The sequence below is a fragment of the Crocuta crocuta genome, unplaced genomic scaffold, assembly GCF_008692635.1.
Source record: "Crocuta crocuta isolate KB4526 unplaced genomic scaffold, BGI_CrCroc_1.0 scaffold342, whole genome shotgun sequence".
Lineage (NCBI taxonomy): Eukaryota > Metazoa > Chordata > Mammalia > Carnivora > Hyaenidae > Crocuta > Crocuta crocuta.
In genome coordinates, this window is record NW_027532158.1 from 761,830 (window position 1) to 779,109 (window position 17,280).

General features: G+C 33.0%; 1 protein-coding gene across 1 annotated transcript in view; it reads right to left on the reverse strand.

Moving 5' to 3' along the window:
- Positions 1 to 17,280, reverse strand: part of ANKRD13C (ankyrin repeat domain 13C) — a 92,153-nt gene that overhangs the window by 37,643 nt on the left and 37,230 nt on the right. The window contains exons 3-6 of the mRNA XM_077776424.1: positions 14,075 to 14,179; positions 7,845 to 7,930; positions 6,360 to 6,405; positions 1,345 to 1,411 (exon numbers count right to left, since the gene is read on the reverse strand). Of these exons, the coding sequence (XP_077632550.1) occupies positions 1,345 to 1,411; positions 6,360 to 6,405; positions 7,845 to 7,930; positions 14,075 to 14,179 (304 nt within the window). The remainder of the gene's footprint in view (positions 1 to 1,344; positions 1,412 to 6,359; positions 6,406 to 7,844; positions 7,931 to 14,074; positions 14,180 to 17,280) is intronic.

Genomic DNA, 17,280 nt, shown 5'->3' on the forward strand with positions numbered 1-17,280 from the left:
ATCCGAAACAGGCTACAGGCTCCGAGCTAGCTGTCAGCACAGAGCCCGATGTGGGACTCGAACCCACGAACTGTGAGATCATGACCCGAGCCGAAGTTGGACACTCAACCGACTAAGCCGCCCAGGCACCGCTATAGTAATTATTTTAAATTGGGGAGTAATTTTTGATGAAATCATAAGTTGCTAAAATAAATCTACATCATTATCAAATCCTCTCCTAGTTTTTCTTTCATATTTTCCTGCATTTTGCAATGTCTCTAATAATGACCATGAAATTAATGTACAAAACCACTTTCATAATTAGAAACATCACTAGAGGTTATTTTTTAAAAATAAAAAACCAGAAACTTCTACCTTATTCAAATTCTATTTCTTGAGAACAATTACCTAGAACTTAATTTCAACTAAAGATTATCTCTTCACTGTAATTTAACATATCTCATAATAAATCTCAGAGTTGACTTTCTAAAATTTCTGCCTTGTGACATGGTAAGAACAGACAGGAAGTCAGAGGTCCTGGCCCAACCATTAATTTGCAATATGCTCTTATAAAAATCACATCACCTCTCCGAATTTTCTCATCTATAAAATAAGGAGTTTATATGAAATAATCTTTCAAGATCCTTCCAGTTCTAGACCCTTATACGTCCAAATTAATATTCTGGAGATATGTACAGATATAGATATACAAAATTATATAATTTATAAATATACTAAAATACTTGTGTGTGTATATGTATATGACCTATTCACCAGTATTATATATATCTTACATATGCATAATTTATAAAAAATGTATTAATATGAAGACATAAAGAATGATAAAAGTAAATTCTGAAATGAGTAAAATAAATAATTTCCCATCAGATCTAAAAGTCAATCTTTATTTTAAAAAGAAGAAAATTAAAAATTAGCCTTAAAGTGTTTACTAGAAGGAACAGATGATTAGATGAATGGATAGATAGAGGAGGGAAGGGTATGAGAGGGTTGGAGAAAAAGACAAGAATTGGGTCTTCCTTATGTGTCCCTTACTCCTTAAAAAAAGTCAGGATCAGATACATAACCACCTTAAATATTCTCAGTATTATATCATGATCTTCACTCTGTTTGCCTGCTAGATAGTCTGTAGTTATATTACAATTAATACCTTTGTTTTGGTCAAGATTTTGTATCTTTGATTAATTATCCTTAGGATGTCTCAAATAAGATAAAATAGTATAACTAGATAACAGCATGTTTAAATTATAAATGACTACATTCAAATGTAACCTATTACTACAGAAAAAAAAAGCTTCCTCTAAATCTCAATTTTCTGTTACTCAGAAAAAAATCAAATCACCTTACCTGATATTGATACCTTGTTTGTATATCTTACATGCATCAGAAGGCAGAATTCGGGAAAGTAAAGGCACTGTATTTTTAAAAAGAAAAGATAAAAAATAACTACCTAAAGTTCCAAGACATTACAATTTTTTTTAACTGGAAAAAGAGTAATGTAAATATTTTATTAATTCACTAAAATTGTAACAATTTCCTCTAAAATAGTTTTTTCCACTTAAAATAATATATAAAGCAATTTTGAGCAATTTCAAATATCTACAATTATAATTGCTATATAGTTCATCACTCTGCCCACCTATCCACCCACCAACACACACATGAGTAGCAGCGTCGATATAATGCCACTCTTGGGTACATATTGTAGGACATTGTTATAGTTGAGAAAACAGTGCCCTACGGCAACTAACCCATCCAGAATGGGTAACCTGATGGGCCTGGATCCTATCTGATCCTTTAAATACAATTTTATTAAATAGCAGGAGAGCAATATGTATTAAAAAATCAGACATTTTTAGAGCTAAATAGTCAAAATTGAGTTTGAATCCTAAATATATGACCTTGGTTACTTAAGCTTACTGTACCTCAAATTCAAAATCTTTAAAATGGAATCATACCATTTTACCTGTAGATTGCTACATCCAGTGTGGATCACATTCATATCACAAGGTATATTCTGATATTATTATTATTTATTATCTGCTATATCTTGGGAAATACAAGTTATTCTATGGATGAATAAATCTACATTACAGGTTATTATAAAATACCACATTAAAAAAAAAGAAAAAAATGAGACGCCTCAAATTCTTGAAATCAAGATCATATCACATGCACATGTGCATATAAGAATGTGGGTGTGTGTATAAGATACATTACATGCATATTTTACAAAATTCAACGTTTTAAAAATGAGTGATAAATCAACCTCTGTTAGAAAGAAACAAAAACTCTGGAGAAATTAAAGTCAGATTTTTAGTTAAGTTTTGAAAAAAGCACCAATATTTTCTAATTAACATTAAAGGTATACTAACATATCAATGTCTTTTTTAAATCCTTAGAGGTCATTTAATTCAAAATAATTTCCAGCATTAAAGACAGTTTTCTAGACATCTTATTGAACAAAAGTAAGAAAAGTTTCTGACCAAAGGCAATATCAGCTAGGAGTTTCCTTAGTCAAAGAGTATAAGAAATCATTTTCTTATAAAATGTTTCCTTATATGAAACAACAGAAGTTGAGAATAGCAATAATAGCATATATCTATATAAATAATCAAATACTCATTAATCAAGATCCAGTTTTCTTGTCCTTAAGTATTTAGTATAGCATCAAAAAGATAATTAGGAGATAGCACTCTAATTTATTACTTTTTTTTTTAATGTTTTTATTTATTTCTAGGAGAGAGAGAGAGACAGCGTGAGCAGGGGAGGGTCAGAGAGAGAGGGAGTCACAGACTGAAACAGGCTCCAGGCTCTGAGCTGGCAGTCAGCACAGAGCCCGACGCGGGGCTCAAACCCACTAACCGCAAGATCATGACCTAAGCGAAAGTCGGATGCTTAATCGACTAAGCCACCCAGGCGCCCCTAATTTATTACATCTTTTAAAGTAGTATGGTAACCTACAATAACAAAATTTAGAATCACATATTAATACCTACTTATCAAAAATCAGAAAAGCAGGAACAGGGGAATACAGAGACAAAATAAGAAGCTTAAGAGACTGAGAAGCAAAAGCTAACAAAAGAAAAGAAGGAATATCATAGACAAAAAAATAGATTTTTGCTAGATTTTAATACATTCCAAAAATAGAGAAATTTGCATTTTCCCAATTCTACAATGACTTTTCCTCCCTCATATAAACTGAACAATCAAGTTCTCTATATCTTAAGTTATCTCAGCATAATATGAGAGTTTAACACAGCACTCCAAAAGGGGCATAATTCACTGAACAGAAAAATGAAGAGTCTCTACATTTTAATTCTGGTTTTGCTGTTATTTACTCCTTGGTCTTAAGAAAAGTTTCTAAACCTAAAGTTTTCCATCTATAATATATAAATAACAGTCTCAAATACAAAATGGGTATTTGGTAGATTATGAGATAAAGTAACTTTAAAAACTACTAGTTTTTCTGCTGAAATGTGCTATACATGTAATGCTAAATTTGAAGTCATGATTATGATACTATAAATTACTTAACACTTTTATAGTATATAAAGGATTTCCTTCAAAAAATACTTTCATTTCATCTATACCTAAACAATATTTGCAATATCCAGGGCAGTTATTATTCCCTATTTAAAAATGAAGAAACTAAGTAGGAGATCCCTGAGTGGCTCAGTCAATGAAGCAAGACTCTCCGTTTCAGCTCAGGTCATGATCTCACAGTTGTGAGATCAAGCCCTGCCAGGCTCCTCAACCAATAGCACGGAGCCTGCTTAGGATTCTCTCTCTGTCCCTTCTCTCTCTCTCTCTCTTCCTCATTCACTCAAAAAAATAAATAAATAAATAAACTTAAAATAAAATGAACAAACTGAGGCCCAGGAAAGACATGTGATTTGCTACATCAAGTAGGAGCCATGACTTTTGATTCCAATTTAAAGTTTTTCTATATCTAAAAACTTAAGGTAAAATAGTTTAGTTGCCTTCAGATTTCCTATTAACCAAGTCTGAGGCTATTTTCAGCCAAACACTAAATATAACAGTATGAGAAAAGGTGTGCATGCTCCACTACCTCTAAATTAAACATAATCCCTGGAGCTCAATATTCAACTTCCTATTATTTCTGGGTGGCTTTTTTTTTTTTTTAACATTAGGGTTTAAAAAGAAAAAAGAACATGTTTATTTAGCATTTTATATTTGCAAAGAAAATTTGTAAGTTCTTCCTTCTTCATTTTTGTTTTTTAAAGTAGGCTCTAAGCCCAGTGTGGGGCTTGAACTCACAACCCTGAGATTAAGAGTTACATGCTCTACCAGCTGAGCCAGCCATGCACCTTGATATTAGGAGTTTTGACAATGGAAAGAAATACATCTGAACTCTAGAAAAAAACCTTACTAATCAAACCTAACAAGAGGGATTATCCAGAGTTTTTTAATCCCAAGTGTCTAAATTAAATCTGGACAATGAGTTTAGTTTTTAGAATTACACATGACATCTAACCATCAGGTGCTAATAGTTTTGACATGAAATCAGTAAAATCTTTTATCAACAATGAAACAGATGTGCTGTTTTGCATCAATCCTCAAAAAAGCAATACTTTAAACAAATACTTCAGTGGTTACATCATGAATTTGATTATGCAACATTTATAAATATATGTACAACTACAGATATATGCACAATTCAGCAGTGATTGCCATTTCTATTTTTTGATATAACTGAAATGTTACTTTTATAATATTTTAAAAAGCTCCTGAGTGGCTCAGTTAGTTAAGTGTCGGATTCTTGATTTCTGCTCAGGTCATGATCTCACAATTTCATGAGTTCGAGTCCCATGTTGGGCTCTGCGCAGAGCCTGTTTGGGATTCTCTTTCTGCCCCTCCCCTGCTTGCACTGTCTCTCTCAAAATAAATACATAAACATAGAAAATTTATTAAAATATTTTAAAACATTTGCTCAGCAGGATAAATTGACTATTTTAGAATTTAAACCACTAACAGTTTCTAAGAGAATCAGTTAAAGAGCCAGTATACTCAAGGGACAACCTTGAATAAAAGATCACCAAGCAGGACTACAGTTTCTTCAGATGCAAAAAAAAAAAAAAAAGGTAAAAAGAACATGAGACACCTGGGCTTCTGAAGGATATGTGAAGCATAAAGGCAAGGTAGGCCCATAAAGTAACAAAATCATGTGTGATTTTGATAGAGCCCAAACTAATTTGATTTGCTAGAGCTGTAACAATGTTAGAAAGAACAGATTATTTTATAAATCAAAATTTTACGTTTAGAGATTAAACACATTAGGAAAACTTTAATCATTCATTCTATATATTATTATGCAACTGTTAAAGTACTTCATCAGGAACTAATACAGAATTAATGCCTATGATAAATAAAAATGACAAATTGTATAATGATATAATGATATCCATAAAAAAACTAATTCTGAGGATATATACACACCTATATATATATAAACACATACACTTGTGTAAACTCTGAAAAGGGTTTAAAACATTCATGTGAAACATTAACAGTGATTTTTATAGTTGTCAATATCTGATTAGTTTTACAATTATCACTGAACATTCAAATATCCTTATATCACAAAAATTTATGCAGATGCTTTAAAAACACATGTAAGCTCATTATTCAAATCTATATGCAGATTACATTGTTTTTAAATCTTCAAAAAAAACCCAAATTTAGTTATTTTAGTAGTTGTTTAATTAGTAAAGGTCACTAGGATCAAACTTCCTATTTAGACATGAAGGTTTTCTGCCTAAATGGACTCAGGTTTAAAACGGGGAGGAGGGAAAACCTTGCTAAGATAAATCATTAAATGACTGCAAAATATCTAGGTATTAAGGTTTTATAAATAATTAAGAAACCGAAACAGTGAAGCACCAAATAGTATGTTAACAGAGTAGCTAACAAGCACACAATAAAAATGGTAAAAATTATTGAAAGATGACAAAATACACAAAATCAAATAATGTTAACCAAATTCTTCTCATTCAGGGATCTGAGTACTATATTTTGACTTCTTTAAGTAATCTAATAAGCCCATAATTATTATTCTCATCTCTTTGAGAATTCCTTATATTTAATTAATATTTAATTTCATTTTGTTAAAAAAAAGATAACTTTCAGTTTTAAAAATAATCTTGAAAGCTATTAATCAAGTTCAGGTAAGTATTACTATAGGGCTTTATAACCATTACATTCAATGTGATGAAAAATACTTAATTTTCCTGAGGGCAAGTAACAAATTTGTTATGTTAACATTTCTATATAATAGCTATTTTTACATTTGTATTTCTATAGGTGCACATATTTTATAGTAAAACATAGCACACTCTTACCCCAGCTTTGAAAATCCCAGTGAAGTTCCAGATAAAAGTCACCTAGCTGAGAAACAAAATACAAATAATTACTGAATGCACCTTATTAAACAGTCCTTATATTTATTGAATATTTTACTGTTTTAAAAAAATCTAATATCATTAAAGGTCTACTGACAGGAATAGAAAGTAGTTTCAGTGTTTGGAGTTAAAGAAAGAACAAAAATATATAATTAAATTACTTAAAACATTACAATAGCACACATTATTATACTTATCTACAAAGGAAAATATGCACCAACTGTAGATTTTAGAAGACCATTTTAACCACATAGGAATATCTGAAACTGACAGGCACTTACATTTGCATCAGTAAGTAGTCCATTTTCTCAGCATAGCCAAAATAATAAATATCATTATAAAAATAGCTAATAACTTCAGATCTGTGAAAAAATACAACTTCCAAAATGACTATGTGTGCAGCCTCATAATGGTTAAGAAAATGATACACTGAAATAAAAACTTTTTTCTATAAAATGGTTAACAAAAGTTTACTAAAATTGAAATAATATGTCATCTTATGAGATGTATAGAAAAAGTCTGTAGTTTACAAAGTAGAAGCTAAACAGCAAAGCCTTTAACTGTTAAGGAAACTACTATGATCAAATATTCTCAAATAAATGTATTGCTTGAGACATAAAACCAAAAAAAAAAAAGGCTTACTTAAGAGGAGACAGTTATCATGATAGGTCTATCTTTCTCCCACAGTTCTTTTAGACATCAAAAATAATTGTAAGAGAATAAGAGAAAACAAAGCTCTCTTCCTTTTTGTGCCAGCACACCCAGCTCTTACCATCATGAGGATAATAAGAGTTTTGTTACATAAAGAAGATGCTGTTCCTGCTAGCAGGTAGTGGCTTCAGCTCTTTGGGAATCTTCCAATCCAAAGGATAAAGGAAAATTATTGCCATTAATTATGGCCTACCCCCTTATTCTTAGATCTTTTATCTAATTTACTGAAAATAGTAATTCTTTATCTACCTTCCTAGTTCACAGTAAATGGAGCTTCCCTAAAATTAAATTTATACATTATAATCAGAGTATTTGGTTTTATCATTATTGCTCAATTCAAACAGGATTTTAACCATTTCTTGACTCTTAATAATCAGTAACTATTAGACTGCATTTTTAAAAATGCCTTGAAGGGGCGCCTGGGTGTCTCAGTCGGTTAAGCGTCCGACTTCAGCTCAGGTCATGATCTCACTGTTCATGGGTTCAATCCCCGCATCGGGCTCTGTGCTGACAGCTAGCTCAGAGCCTGGAGCCTGTCTTCGGATTCTGTGTCTTCCTCTCTCTCTGACCCTCCCCTGCTCATGCTGTCTCTCTCTCTCTCTCTCAAAAATAAATTAAACATTAAAAAAAAGTTTTTAAAGAAATAATAAATGCCTTAAGGTGCACTTACAATTTACTCTTTAGGTACAAGATCAGCAAAGAGATATAGCCTACCTCTTTCAGGGCTTTTAATAACCGAGGTCGTTTTTCTTCAACACTTTCCCTGGACTGCTGCTTAAGCTTCCTTAAAAGAGCTGTAACTAAAGTTTAAATTTAAAAAGTTTTAATTTAAAATAACTTTCACCGTGCTAGATTGTTAATTATAGCCCAATTAAAAATATTTGTACAAAAAAAATTTTTATCATGCTAGAAAACATCACTATTATACAAATACACATATATATTATAAATAAGATAATAAATTTAATAAAACTGTTATGAACCCAAGGAAAATTGAGAAGAGACACTTCAACAAACTTATATTCACACTAGTTTTCCTATTTTTTAATTATCAGTAAGGATTTACCTGAGTGAGCCAAGATTTACCAATCTCAGTCAGATGATGCAATGTCCTGTTCTAACACTGATCTAAAAGATCTCAAAGACAAATATCAAAAATCCCATTGGATATCACTTATATAAAAATGTAATTACTTGTAATTGTTACTGGGTGTATCTGTTCTTTTCTCACTAGAGGCTGTACTCTCACACATCACCACATAGCAGAAAAATATATAAAAATGGATCCTATTTTATCTGTGAAAAGTACTTCTGAGTCTAATAAAACCTGAAGCCATCCACAGTATCTTCTCAATAGTTTAGTTTGAGATTTAGATACATTGCCAAAGTGTAACCCCAGCTTTACTACTTATTAGCTATATGTAAATGTGGACAAATTACTTACTTTCAGTTTCTTTTCTTTCATTTGTTAAGTAAAAATAAAATAAAATCCATATGGAATTTATGTAAAGGCTCAGTATAAACTGCTTACTACTATGCCTGAAATTAAGTAATATAATTTTTACCTACTAGAATGAAGGTCAAAAATTGACTTGCAAAAACCAATCAATCTCTAACATGTATGGAAATAAGGCAAAATATTAGCTTTAAATGAAATAAGCCTAACAAAAGATGAGAAGATGAAAAATATGCACTGAGAGGAAAAATGTATACATCACTACATGCTGATTTCCTCTTAGTCCCGATATATCTTTCACATACATTATATATAAATACATATGTATATGTACATGTATACATTCATATACATTAAAAATTGTCATTTTTACTATTTTACGGTACGTATTCTTATAACCTACTGAAACCTTTATGTGGAATACAGAAGCAAAAGATTTTTTTTTTTTTTTAAAGTAAAAAGGGGGCACCTGGGTGGCCCAGACAGGTAAGCACCCAACTTCGGCTCAGGTCATGATTTCACAGTTCATGGGTTCAAGCCCCGCATCGGGCTCTGTGCTGACAGCTCAGAGCCTGGAGCCTGCTTCAGATTCTGTGTCTCCCTCTCCCTCCCCTGCTTGCACTCTCTCTGTCTCTCTCAAAAATAAATAAATGTTAAATAAAATTTTGTTTAAAGTAAAAGGAAAGAAGACAGCAGTGAAAGCTTGGACCAGATCTGTTCTGTCCACACTGGCCAAATTAGGAAAAGCCCAGAGAAGGATCTGAAAAACAGTCTATTCTTTTAACCACAGCTCTAACCATAACCCCACAGTATTCAAAAAGCCAAAAATCAAAGAGAACATTTCAATTACTCAATGTCTTTTGAAACAAGAGAAGAGGCTGCGGCCAAGGAACATGGGACCTCATCTCAGTTATACACCAGCGCTGTGACGTAGGTTACTAGTTTCCAAATACAAATCTACATTTCAGTGCCCAACTCTCAAGTTTCCAGTGATATGCAGCAAAAGGAAAAAAATTGGGAATCAGATTGGGGCTTCGTCTTTATTTATAAATTATATACTTTTTTCAATTTAAGCACTATTCTCTATACTATTCTTGGTTTCCAAATGTCTTTTTTTAATTAAATGGTGATCACAGAAGAAAGTAATTATCTTTTTTAAAGCTCTTAAATGCTAAGGACAGCTAGGTGGCTCAGTAGCTCAGTACATTGAGCGTCCAACTTTGGCTGAGGTCATGATCTCTAGTTTGTGAGTTGGGACCCATGCCAAGGCTCACTGCTGTCACGCAGAGGCCCCCGTGGGGCAGGATCTCACCAACCAGATCATGACCTGGGCCAAAAATCAAGAGTCCGATGCCTAACCAACTGAGCCACCCAAGTGCCCCTAGTAGAATTCTTTTTATAATTCTTCTCCAGTCAAGTATTTTAACACTTTAAGACTAAGCTCAAATACTTTAATAAATCTCCCCTGCCTTCAAGGAAGGCAATTTGCCTTCAAATTCAAACAAACCTCTATGAATGTACAAAATGGAAAGAATTCAGTTCGTAGATAGAGAAGATACCTTCATGAAAAGCAGAAGCCACATACTTTTCACTAGGTAAATATACTGAAACTGACTGAAGGCATGCGGTAAATAACAGATTAAAATGCCCAAACAGTATTAAAAAGATGGTGACAAAGAGATTCTTTTTCTACGAAACTTCACATTAATTTTTTTAATGTTTTATTTATTTCTGAGAGAGAGACAGCATGAGCAGGGGAGAGTCAGAGAGAGAGGGAGACACAGAATCTGAAACAGGCTCCAGGCTCTGAGCTGAGCCAAAGTCGGACATTTAACCGACTGATCCACCCAGACACCCTGAAACTTCACATTAAAAAGTAACACCAGGGTGCCTGGGTGGCTCAGTTGGTTAAGCATCTGACTCTTGATTTCGGCTCAGGTCATGATCTCAAGGTCTGTGGTTTCAAGCCCTAAATCGGGCTCTGAGCTAGCAACAAGGAGCCTGCTTGGGATTCTCTCTTCCTCTCTCTCTCTTCCCTTCTCTCTGCCCCGCCCCTGCTCACTTACTCTCTTTCTCTCTCTCTTAAAATAAGTAAATTTTAAATAATAAAATATAGTATCTACTCAAACTTTCTTAGAAACAAACATTCAAAATGCAATTATAAAAAATTATCCATATCTTTTGGAGGGAATCAGTATTTGTACTCCCATATTTTAAGAATCTCATTAATGATGACTGATAAGAAAAATAAAATTAGCTTTAAAGGAACCATTATGGTATTAGAATTCACACAAAGACTCAAATGAAGAATTCCAATAAACCACAACTTATGGTTCTCTTTCCTTCTTTTCCCATATAAAGTACTTTTAAAGTATTCAATACACTTAACTCTGTATCTTCTGCCCGCCACTTCTTTTTATGCTCCAGAATAATTATTTCCCATTTCTTATTTGCACAGTTCTACCTAGATATACCACACATAACCAGAAATCAACAAATCTAACATCAAATTAATTAAATCCCAGACTAATCTCTAATAGTGGCCTGCAGTGATCACTGTTCACTATGTAACCAGCATAAGACAGGAAAGCAACATAATCCTGAATTAAAGTAAAATAATTCTTTTTTTTAAAGTTTATTTATTTTTTTAGTAATCACTACACCCAACATGGGGCTTGAACTCATGACCCTGGGATCAAGAGTCACATGCTCTTTTGACTGAACCAGCTAGGAGCCCCTCAAGTGAAATAATTCTAAAAAGTCTTGGACAAATAGTTTAGCATTATCTCACTGTTCTATAGCACACAAACTTTAGCAGAAATCAGATGAAAAAAGACACAGGTCACAGTTTTTGATTATAATGTAGAATATTAGATTATATTTTACTAATACTTCAGTAATAATTTGTAATATTAGATTCTGATTTTTCAAATAATGTAAATTTTGATGCCCCTAAAGTTTTAATGTAACACAAGCTGAGTATCAAAATCTTAAACCATAATATTTAAAATAATTTCAAAGTAAAGACCAATTTAAAACCATTAGAATAACATTCATTTTTATCATACTAATATTTCTAAACATGTAGCATAAGAATTCTTAACTTTATTATCTTTTAAGTTAGCAGTTAAATATTTCCATTTCATGTGATGGGAAATAATTTTTTAAAAGCACTGAATAATTATAGATATGTAATTATTCAATGATTGGCAATGGAATACTATTCATAATGTATATATAAGCCATCACTCTATAGAAGGAAATCACTTTAAAAGCAGACCTCAACTGGGGCGCCTGGGTGGCTTAGTCAGTTAAGCATCCGACTTCCGCTTAGGTCATGATCTCGCGGTTCGTGGGTTCGAGCCCCACATCGGGCTCTGTGCTGACTGCCAGCTCAGAGCCTGGAGCCTGTTTCAGTCTGTCACTCCCTCTCTCTCTGACCCTCCCCTGCTCACACTGTCTCTCTCTCTCTCCTAGAAATAAATAAAACATAAAAAAAATTTTTTTTAAATAAAAAAAATTTAAAAAAAAAGCAGACCTCAACTACTATGGGTCTCTTTTACATTTTTTTTTTTTATGTTTTATTTATTTCTAGGAGAGAGAGAGAGACAGTGTGAGCAGGGGAGGGTCAGAGAGAGAGGGAGTGACAGACTGAAACAGGCTCCAGGCTCTGAGCTGGCAGTCAGCACAGAGCCTGACGCGGGGCTCGAACCCACGAACCGCGAGATCATGACCTAAGCGAAAGTCGGACGCTTAACCGACTAAGCCACCCAGGCGCCCCTGGGTCTCTTTTACATTAAAGATTTAATGTAATCTTGTACCTTAAAAACCAATAACTAATTTTCCAAGAAAACTCATTCTTGGCCTACCCAATAGATTATAATTCCTCAAGTGCGGAGACCACGTTTTTATTCTCCACATCTTACTATATACACATGCTTTATAGTAAAGACTCAGTAAATATTCACTGACTCTAAATAAAAGTTATTGGAGTGCCTAGGTGGCTCAGTTGGTTAAGAGTCCAACTCTTTATTTCAGCTCAGGTCATGACCATGGTTCATGAGATCAAGCCTCTCAATGGGCTCTGTGGTGATAGCATGGAGTCCACTTGGGATTCTCTCTCTCTTTTCCCCCTTCTCTTTCTCCTTTGCTCACTCACATCCTCTTTCTCCCTTTCTCTCTCTCTCTCAAAATAAATAAATACAAACTTAAAAAAACTTTTATTGCTTCTTGGCCTTTTGGCTAAGATCAAGTGAGGAAAAAAAAAAAAAAAGGTTATGTGAAAGCCACAGAAGTCTCAGTGTTAAGTCAGAAACCCGGAATCCATCTGGTTTCCTCTCCATTCTGCTAATGCGTTAGAAACATCAGAGAAAGTTCCTTCAGACTGGTTGCTGCAATTTTGACTTTATTCTCAGTTTGTTAGATCTTGATATTTTCATCTTTTTCCTGACATAATTCTAGGATTAGTGTGGTTTCTTACTTTCATAAGGGTTTCTTGATGTTTGTCCAGAAAGGACAATTGTCAATGAATAACAAAAAATGTATATACTCATATAATTGTTAAATCATCCCTATTTTATCTCATTAAATCTTAAGCCCCAATGTAACTTGATCATTAAAAGTTGTCCGAAGTGTTCAAAAAGTCCACAAAGATATACTATGTGGATTACATAAAAGCTAAAACATAAGAGCCCAAAACATAGCATCAAATAGAACTAAATCCAGGTAACATTCTGTGAGTGTTCAATGTTAAGCACTTCTTTAATAAAACTGCCCATTTTTGTTTTTTACTGCTGCTTCCACAAGGTTAGACTTAATTATTTTCAACCTCAAACTGTAAAAAGATATTACCAGAAAAATAATATTTTTATTTATCTAAATTTAAATTTTAGAGAATTTTCAACTATTGAGATATGCTTGACATAAGTAAGACCTGTATAAGTTGAAAAATGAAAACTTAGGAATAGGACTAGGGAAGGTAAGAGTAACTGAACACTGTGTATACTGTGAGAAAATATGTGACTTTTTTCTTAATTTCTCAAGGACTAAAACAAAGAGATTTGCTTCTCACTTTCAGCAAAGCCTATACCCAGCAATTAAAGCAAAAAGATAACTGTTATAAACACACTGTGATTGTTTTCAGTTCCAATTAATGTTCCATATAATTTAGTTGCCAAAAAGGACAGTTGGGTCTCAGGGTTTTTAAAAAATCCTTCATATTGAATAAGTAAAACAATGGAAGATTATCAATAGAGCAGAATACTGTAAAAGAAGAAAAAATAATAACATACTTTTAAACATAATTCCTGAATTCTTTTTGTGTACTACCCAATGTTCAAGAACCTAAGTCATGAATAATTCACATTCAAGTTATAAATAACTACACATATTTCATACTATGAAAAGTTACAATAAATGAAAATTATGTCAAATGAAATCACTTCATATTTTTAGAATATATATCAACAACATAATTTATGTTGCTTACTCATCTGTCTGTCTCCATAGCTGATGGCTTCCGCCAGTGGGCTCCATCCCTGAGCATTTTTCACCTTTACTGGAGCATTGTGAGCCAAAAGTAAATGGGCACATTCTGAAACATAAAGTGGTAATAATATCAAAAATTATGCAATTTTTAGAATCTCTAAATATAAAAATAATTTAGGAATTTAAGAAAAAAATTTAAGGACTGCCTGGATGGCTCAGTTGGTTGAGCATCCAAATTTGGCTCAGGTCATGATCTCACAGTTCACAAGTTCAGGCCCCACCTTGGACTCTGTGCTGACAGCTCAGAGCCTGGAATCTGCTTGGTATTCTGTGTCTCCCTGTCTCTCTGCCCCTCCCCACTTGTGCTCTGAGAAAGGAAGGAAGGAAGGAAGGGAAAAGAGGAACAAATTTAACATAAATAAACCTAAAAAATAATTTTTAAAAGCCCAAAATATCTAAATAAGATTACTGCAGATCCTCAGATTCAAAAAGTATCCATTCTATTACTTAAAAATAAATGGGATCTCTCTACAAGGAAGTATTATGTTCCTTAAGAACTGTTCCCAAGAGTATTTTGAAAATACTTCCATAATCTAAAAGATAACAAGATCCCCAAAAGTAATTTACATCAAAATATCTACTAGTAAAAATCAATAGAGAACTTGTATGTATGGAATATCAAATGGAAACTTCCTTATTTCAGAAAAAAATGTGCTTTCAAAAAGGACCCGTAAAGTTTCCAAAACACTTATTTTCAAATGTTACAATTTTTTTACTTTAGAATAACACCCAAAAGAGGAAAAAAAATCTGTTTATGATTACAAGGACAAAACTGGACAGTCTTTTTTTAAAACCTTTATATATTTTTGAGAGAAAGAAACAGAGAATCCAAAGCACAAAGCCTGACCTTGGACTCAAACTCATGAACCCTGAGATCATGACCTGAGCTGAAGTCCAGCATTTAACCAACTGAGCCACCCAGGTATTCCTGGACAGTCTTTCCAGTAGTCAAAAGAATCACAAGTATAGACCTTTCTATAGGTTTGAGGATAGGCTTCTTAAAAAGTAGCAATAAAAAGTATATTAACAGGCAAAAAACTTCAAAACTAAGGCTCGTGGGAAATTTAGGATGGCTATCCATTCTAAATTTACTAAATGAATAATTCATTCATTCAATCAATCGTTCAGCAAATATTTACTAAGTTCCTGTTATATGTCATTTCTAAGCACTAAATCCTGGATATAAGCAGTGAGGGGAAAAAAAAAAAGCAGTTCTTGCTATCAGAGAGTTTATATCCTGGGTGCCTGGGTGGCTCAGTCAGTTGAGCGTTCAACTCAATTTTGGCTTGTGTCGTGATCTCACAGTTTTGTGAGTTCGAGACCTGCACTGGGCTCTGCGCTAGGAGAGGAGTACCTACTTGAGACTTTCCCTCTCTCTCCGCCCCTCTCCTGCTAGTCCTGTCTCTCAAAATAAATAAATAAACTTAAAAAAAAAGTGAGAGGGCTTACATCCTTCGTTAGAGGAAAATAAACTAATAAGTAAAAAAAAAAAAATTATATAATGGTAAGTGCTCTGAAGGAAGTAAGAGTGTTATGATAGTGTGATGTAGGTAAGCTGAGGTGGAAGAAGAATGTGATTCCTAGTCATAGAAGGAATAACTATACCATCACTTCTCGGCTTTTTGGCCGAGATCAAGTGAGGAATAACTACACCAGCACACAGCACCAGGAATATTATACTAAATTTTATTAAAATAAAGTAAAATAAATATAGAAATTTCACAGAGGAACTTAAGAACAACTGTAGCAGTATATAACAATACATGTACAAGAATGTTTATTTTAGCAGTTTATAATGGCAAATATACTGGAAACTAAGTGAATATCCATCATGGGGGGAATAACTGATTAATAGGATGCATCTATTAATATACAGCCATTTTTTGAGACTAATGTCATATCAAAAGAACAAAGCAACCAGGCTTTGTGTTTCTAATCTATGCAATATAAAGTTCATAATGTCACCTATATAGTATTTTGTCCAGAAATGTTTAACTTCAATCTAATCAAGCCTTGGCAGCTAATTTTCAATCTGAAGAAAGATACAAGATAAGGAATAAGTTAAATTACATCATGAGAAAATAATTAGGCATTCTGAGATGAGGGACAGTCTACAAATTGAGCATGCTATTCAAAAAGATAAAAAAGAAGAAAAAAGTAGGCAAACTTTTCTATATTAAAATAATGTAACAGAACAACCAAATGTAGTAAGTAAACCTCAACTGAGTCTTGATTCAATATAAAGCACATATAAAAGACATTTCTGGAACAAACTGAAAAAATTTAAATATGGATTACATATTAGAGATTACAACAATATTATTTTCTTATGAACAATAACTTTTTCAGGTTATGAAAAAGAATGTCCTTATCCTTAGAGATGCATGCTAAGGTATCTGAGGGTAAAATGTCATGATTTCTACATCAAACTTTCAAATGAAACAAACAAAAAAAAATATATATATAAAACACTAAAAGAAAGATAAAGCAAATCTGACAAAATGTTAACAACTACTGAACTCAGGAACAGAGTATTTGAATGTTCATTGTGATCATCTTTGTTTTTCTGTATATATGAAATTTTTCATAATGAAGTACTGAAAGAAAAAAGAATGGAAACAAGACAAATTTTTATTTTGTTTAGTGTTTTAAGTAAGCTCTACACCCAATGTGAGGCTTGAACTCAGGACCCCGAGATCAGAAGTCACATGCTCTACTGAATGAGCCAGCCAGGACACCCCAAAAGACACATGTTCAAAAAGGAATGAATTTAAGACATCTCAACAGGTATAAAAGAATGTCCACATTGTACTGCTGAATGATTATCATGAATCTGCTCAATACAGAAGTGTATTATGATCCCATTTTTTTAATTACTTAAATAATTACCTATATAAGTACGTGTTTACATTCACACACTTTTATATATAATAATAAACATGGGGGAAAATATGGAAGAATATCTAGCAGGTTGTTAACATGTTTACTGAAAGAAGGGAGATAAGAGGGACAGAAGCTAAGATGGTGGTATAAAAGGAGGACCCTAGGTTTGCCTCATCCCTCCAACACAACTACATAACTATCAAATCATTCTAAATACCCAAGAAATTGGCCTGAGGACTGAAGGAAAACACTGCCAACTAGAAG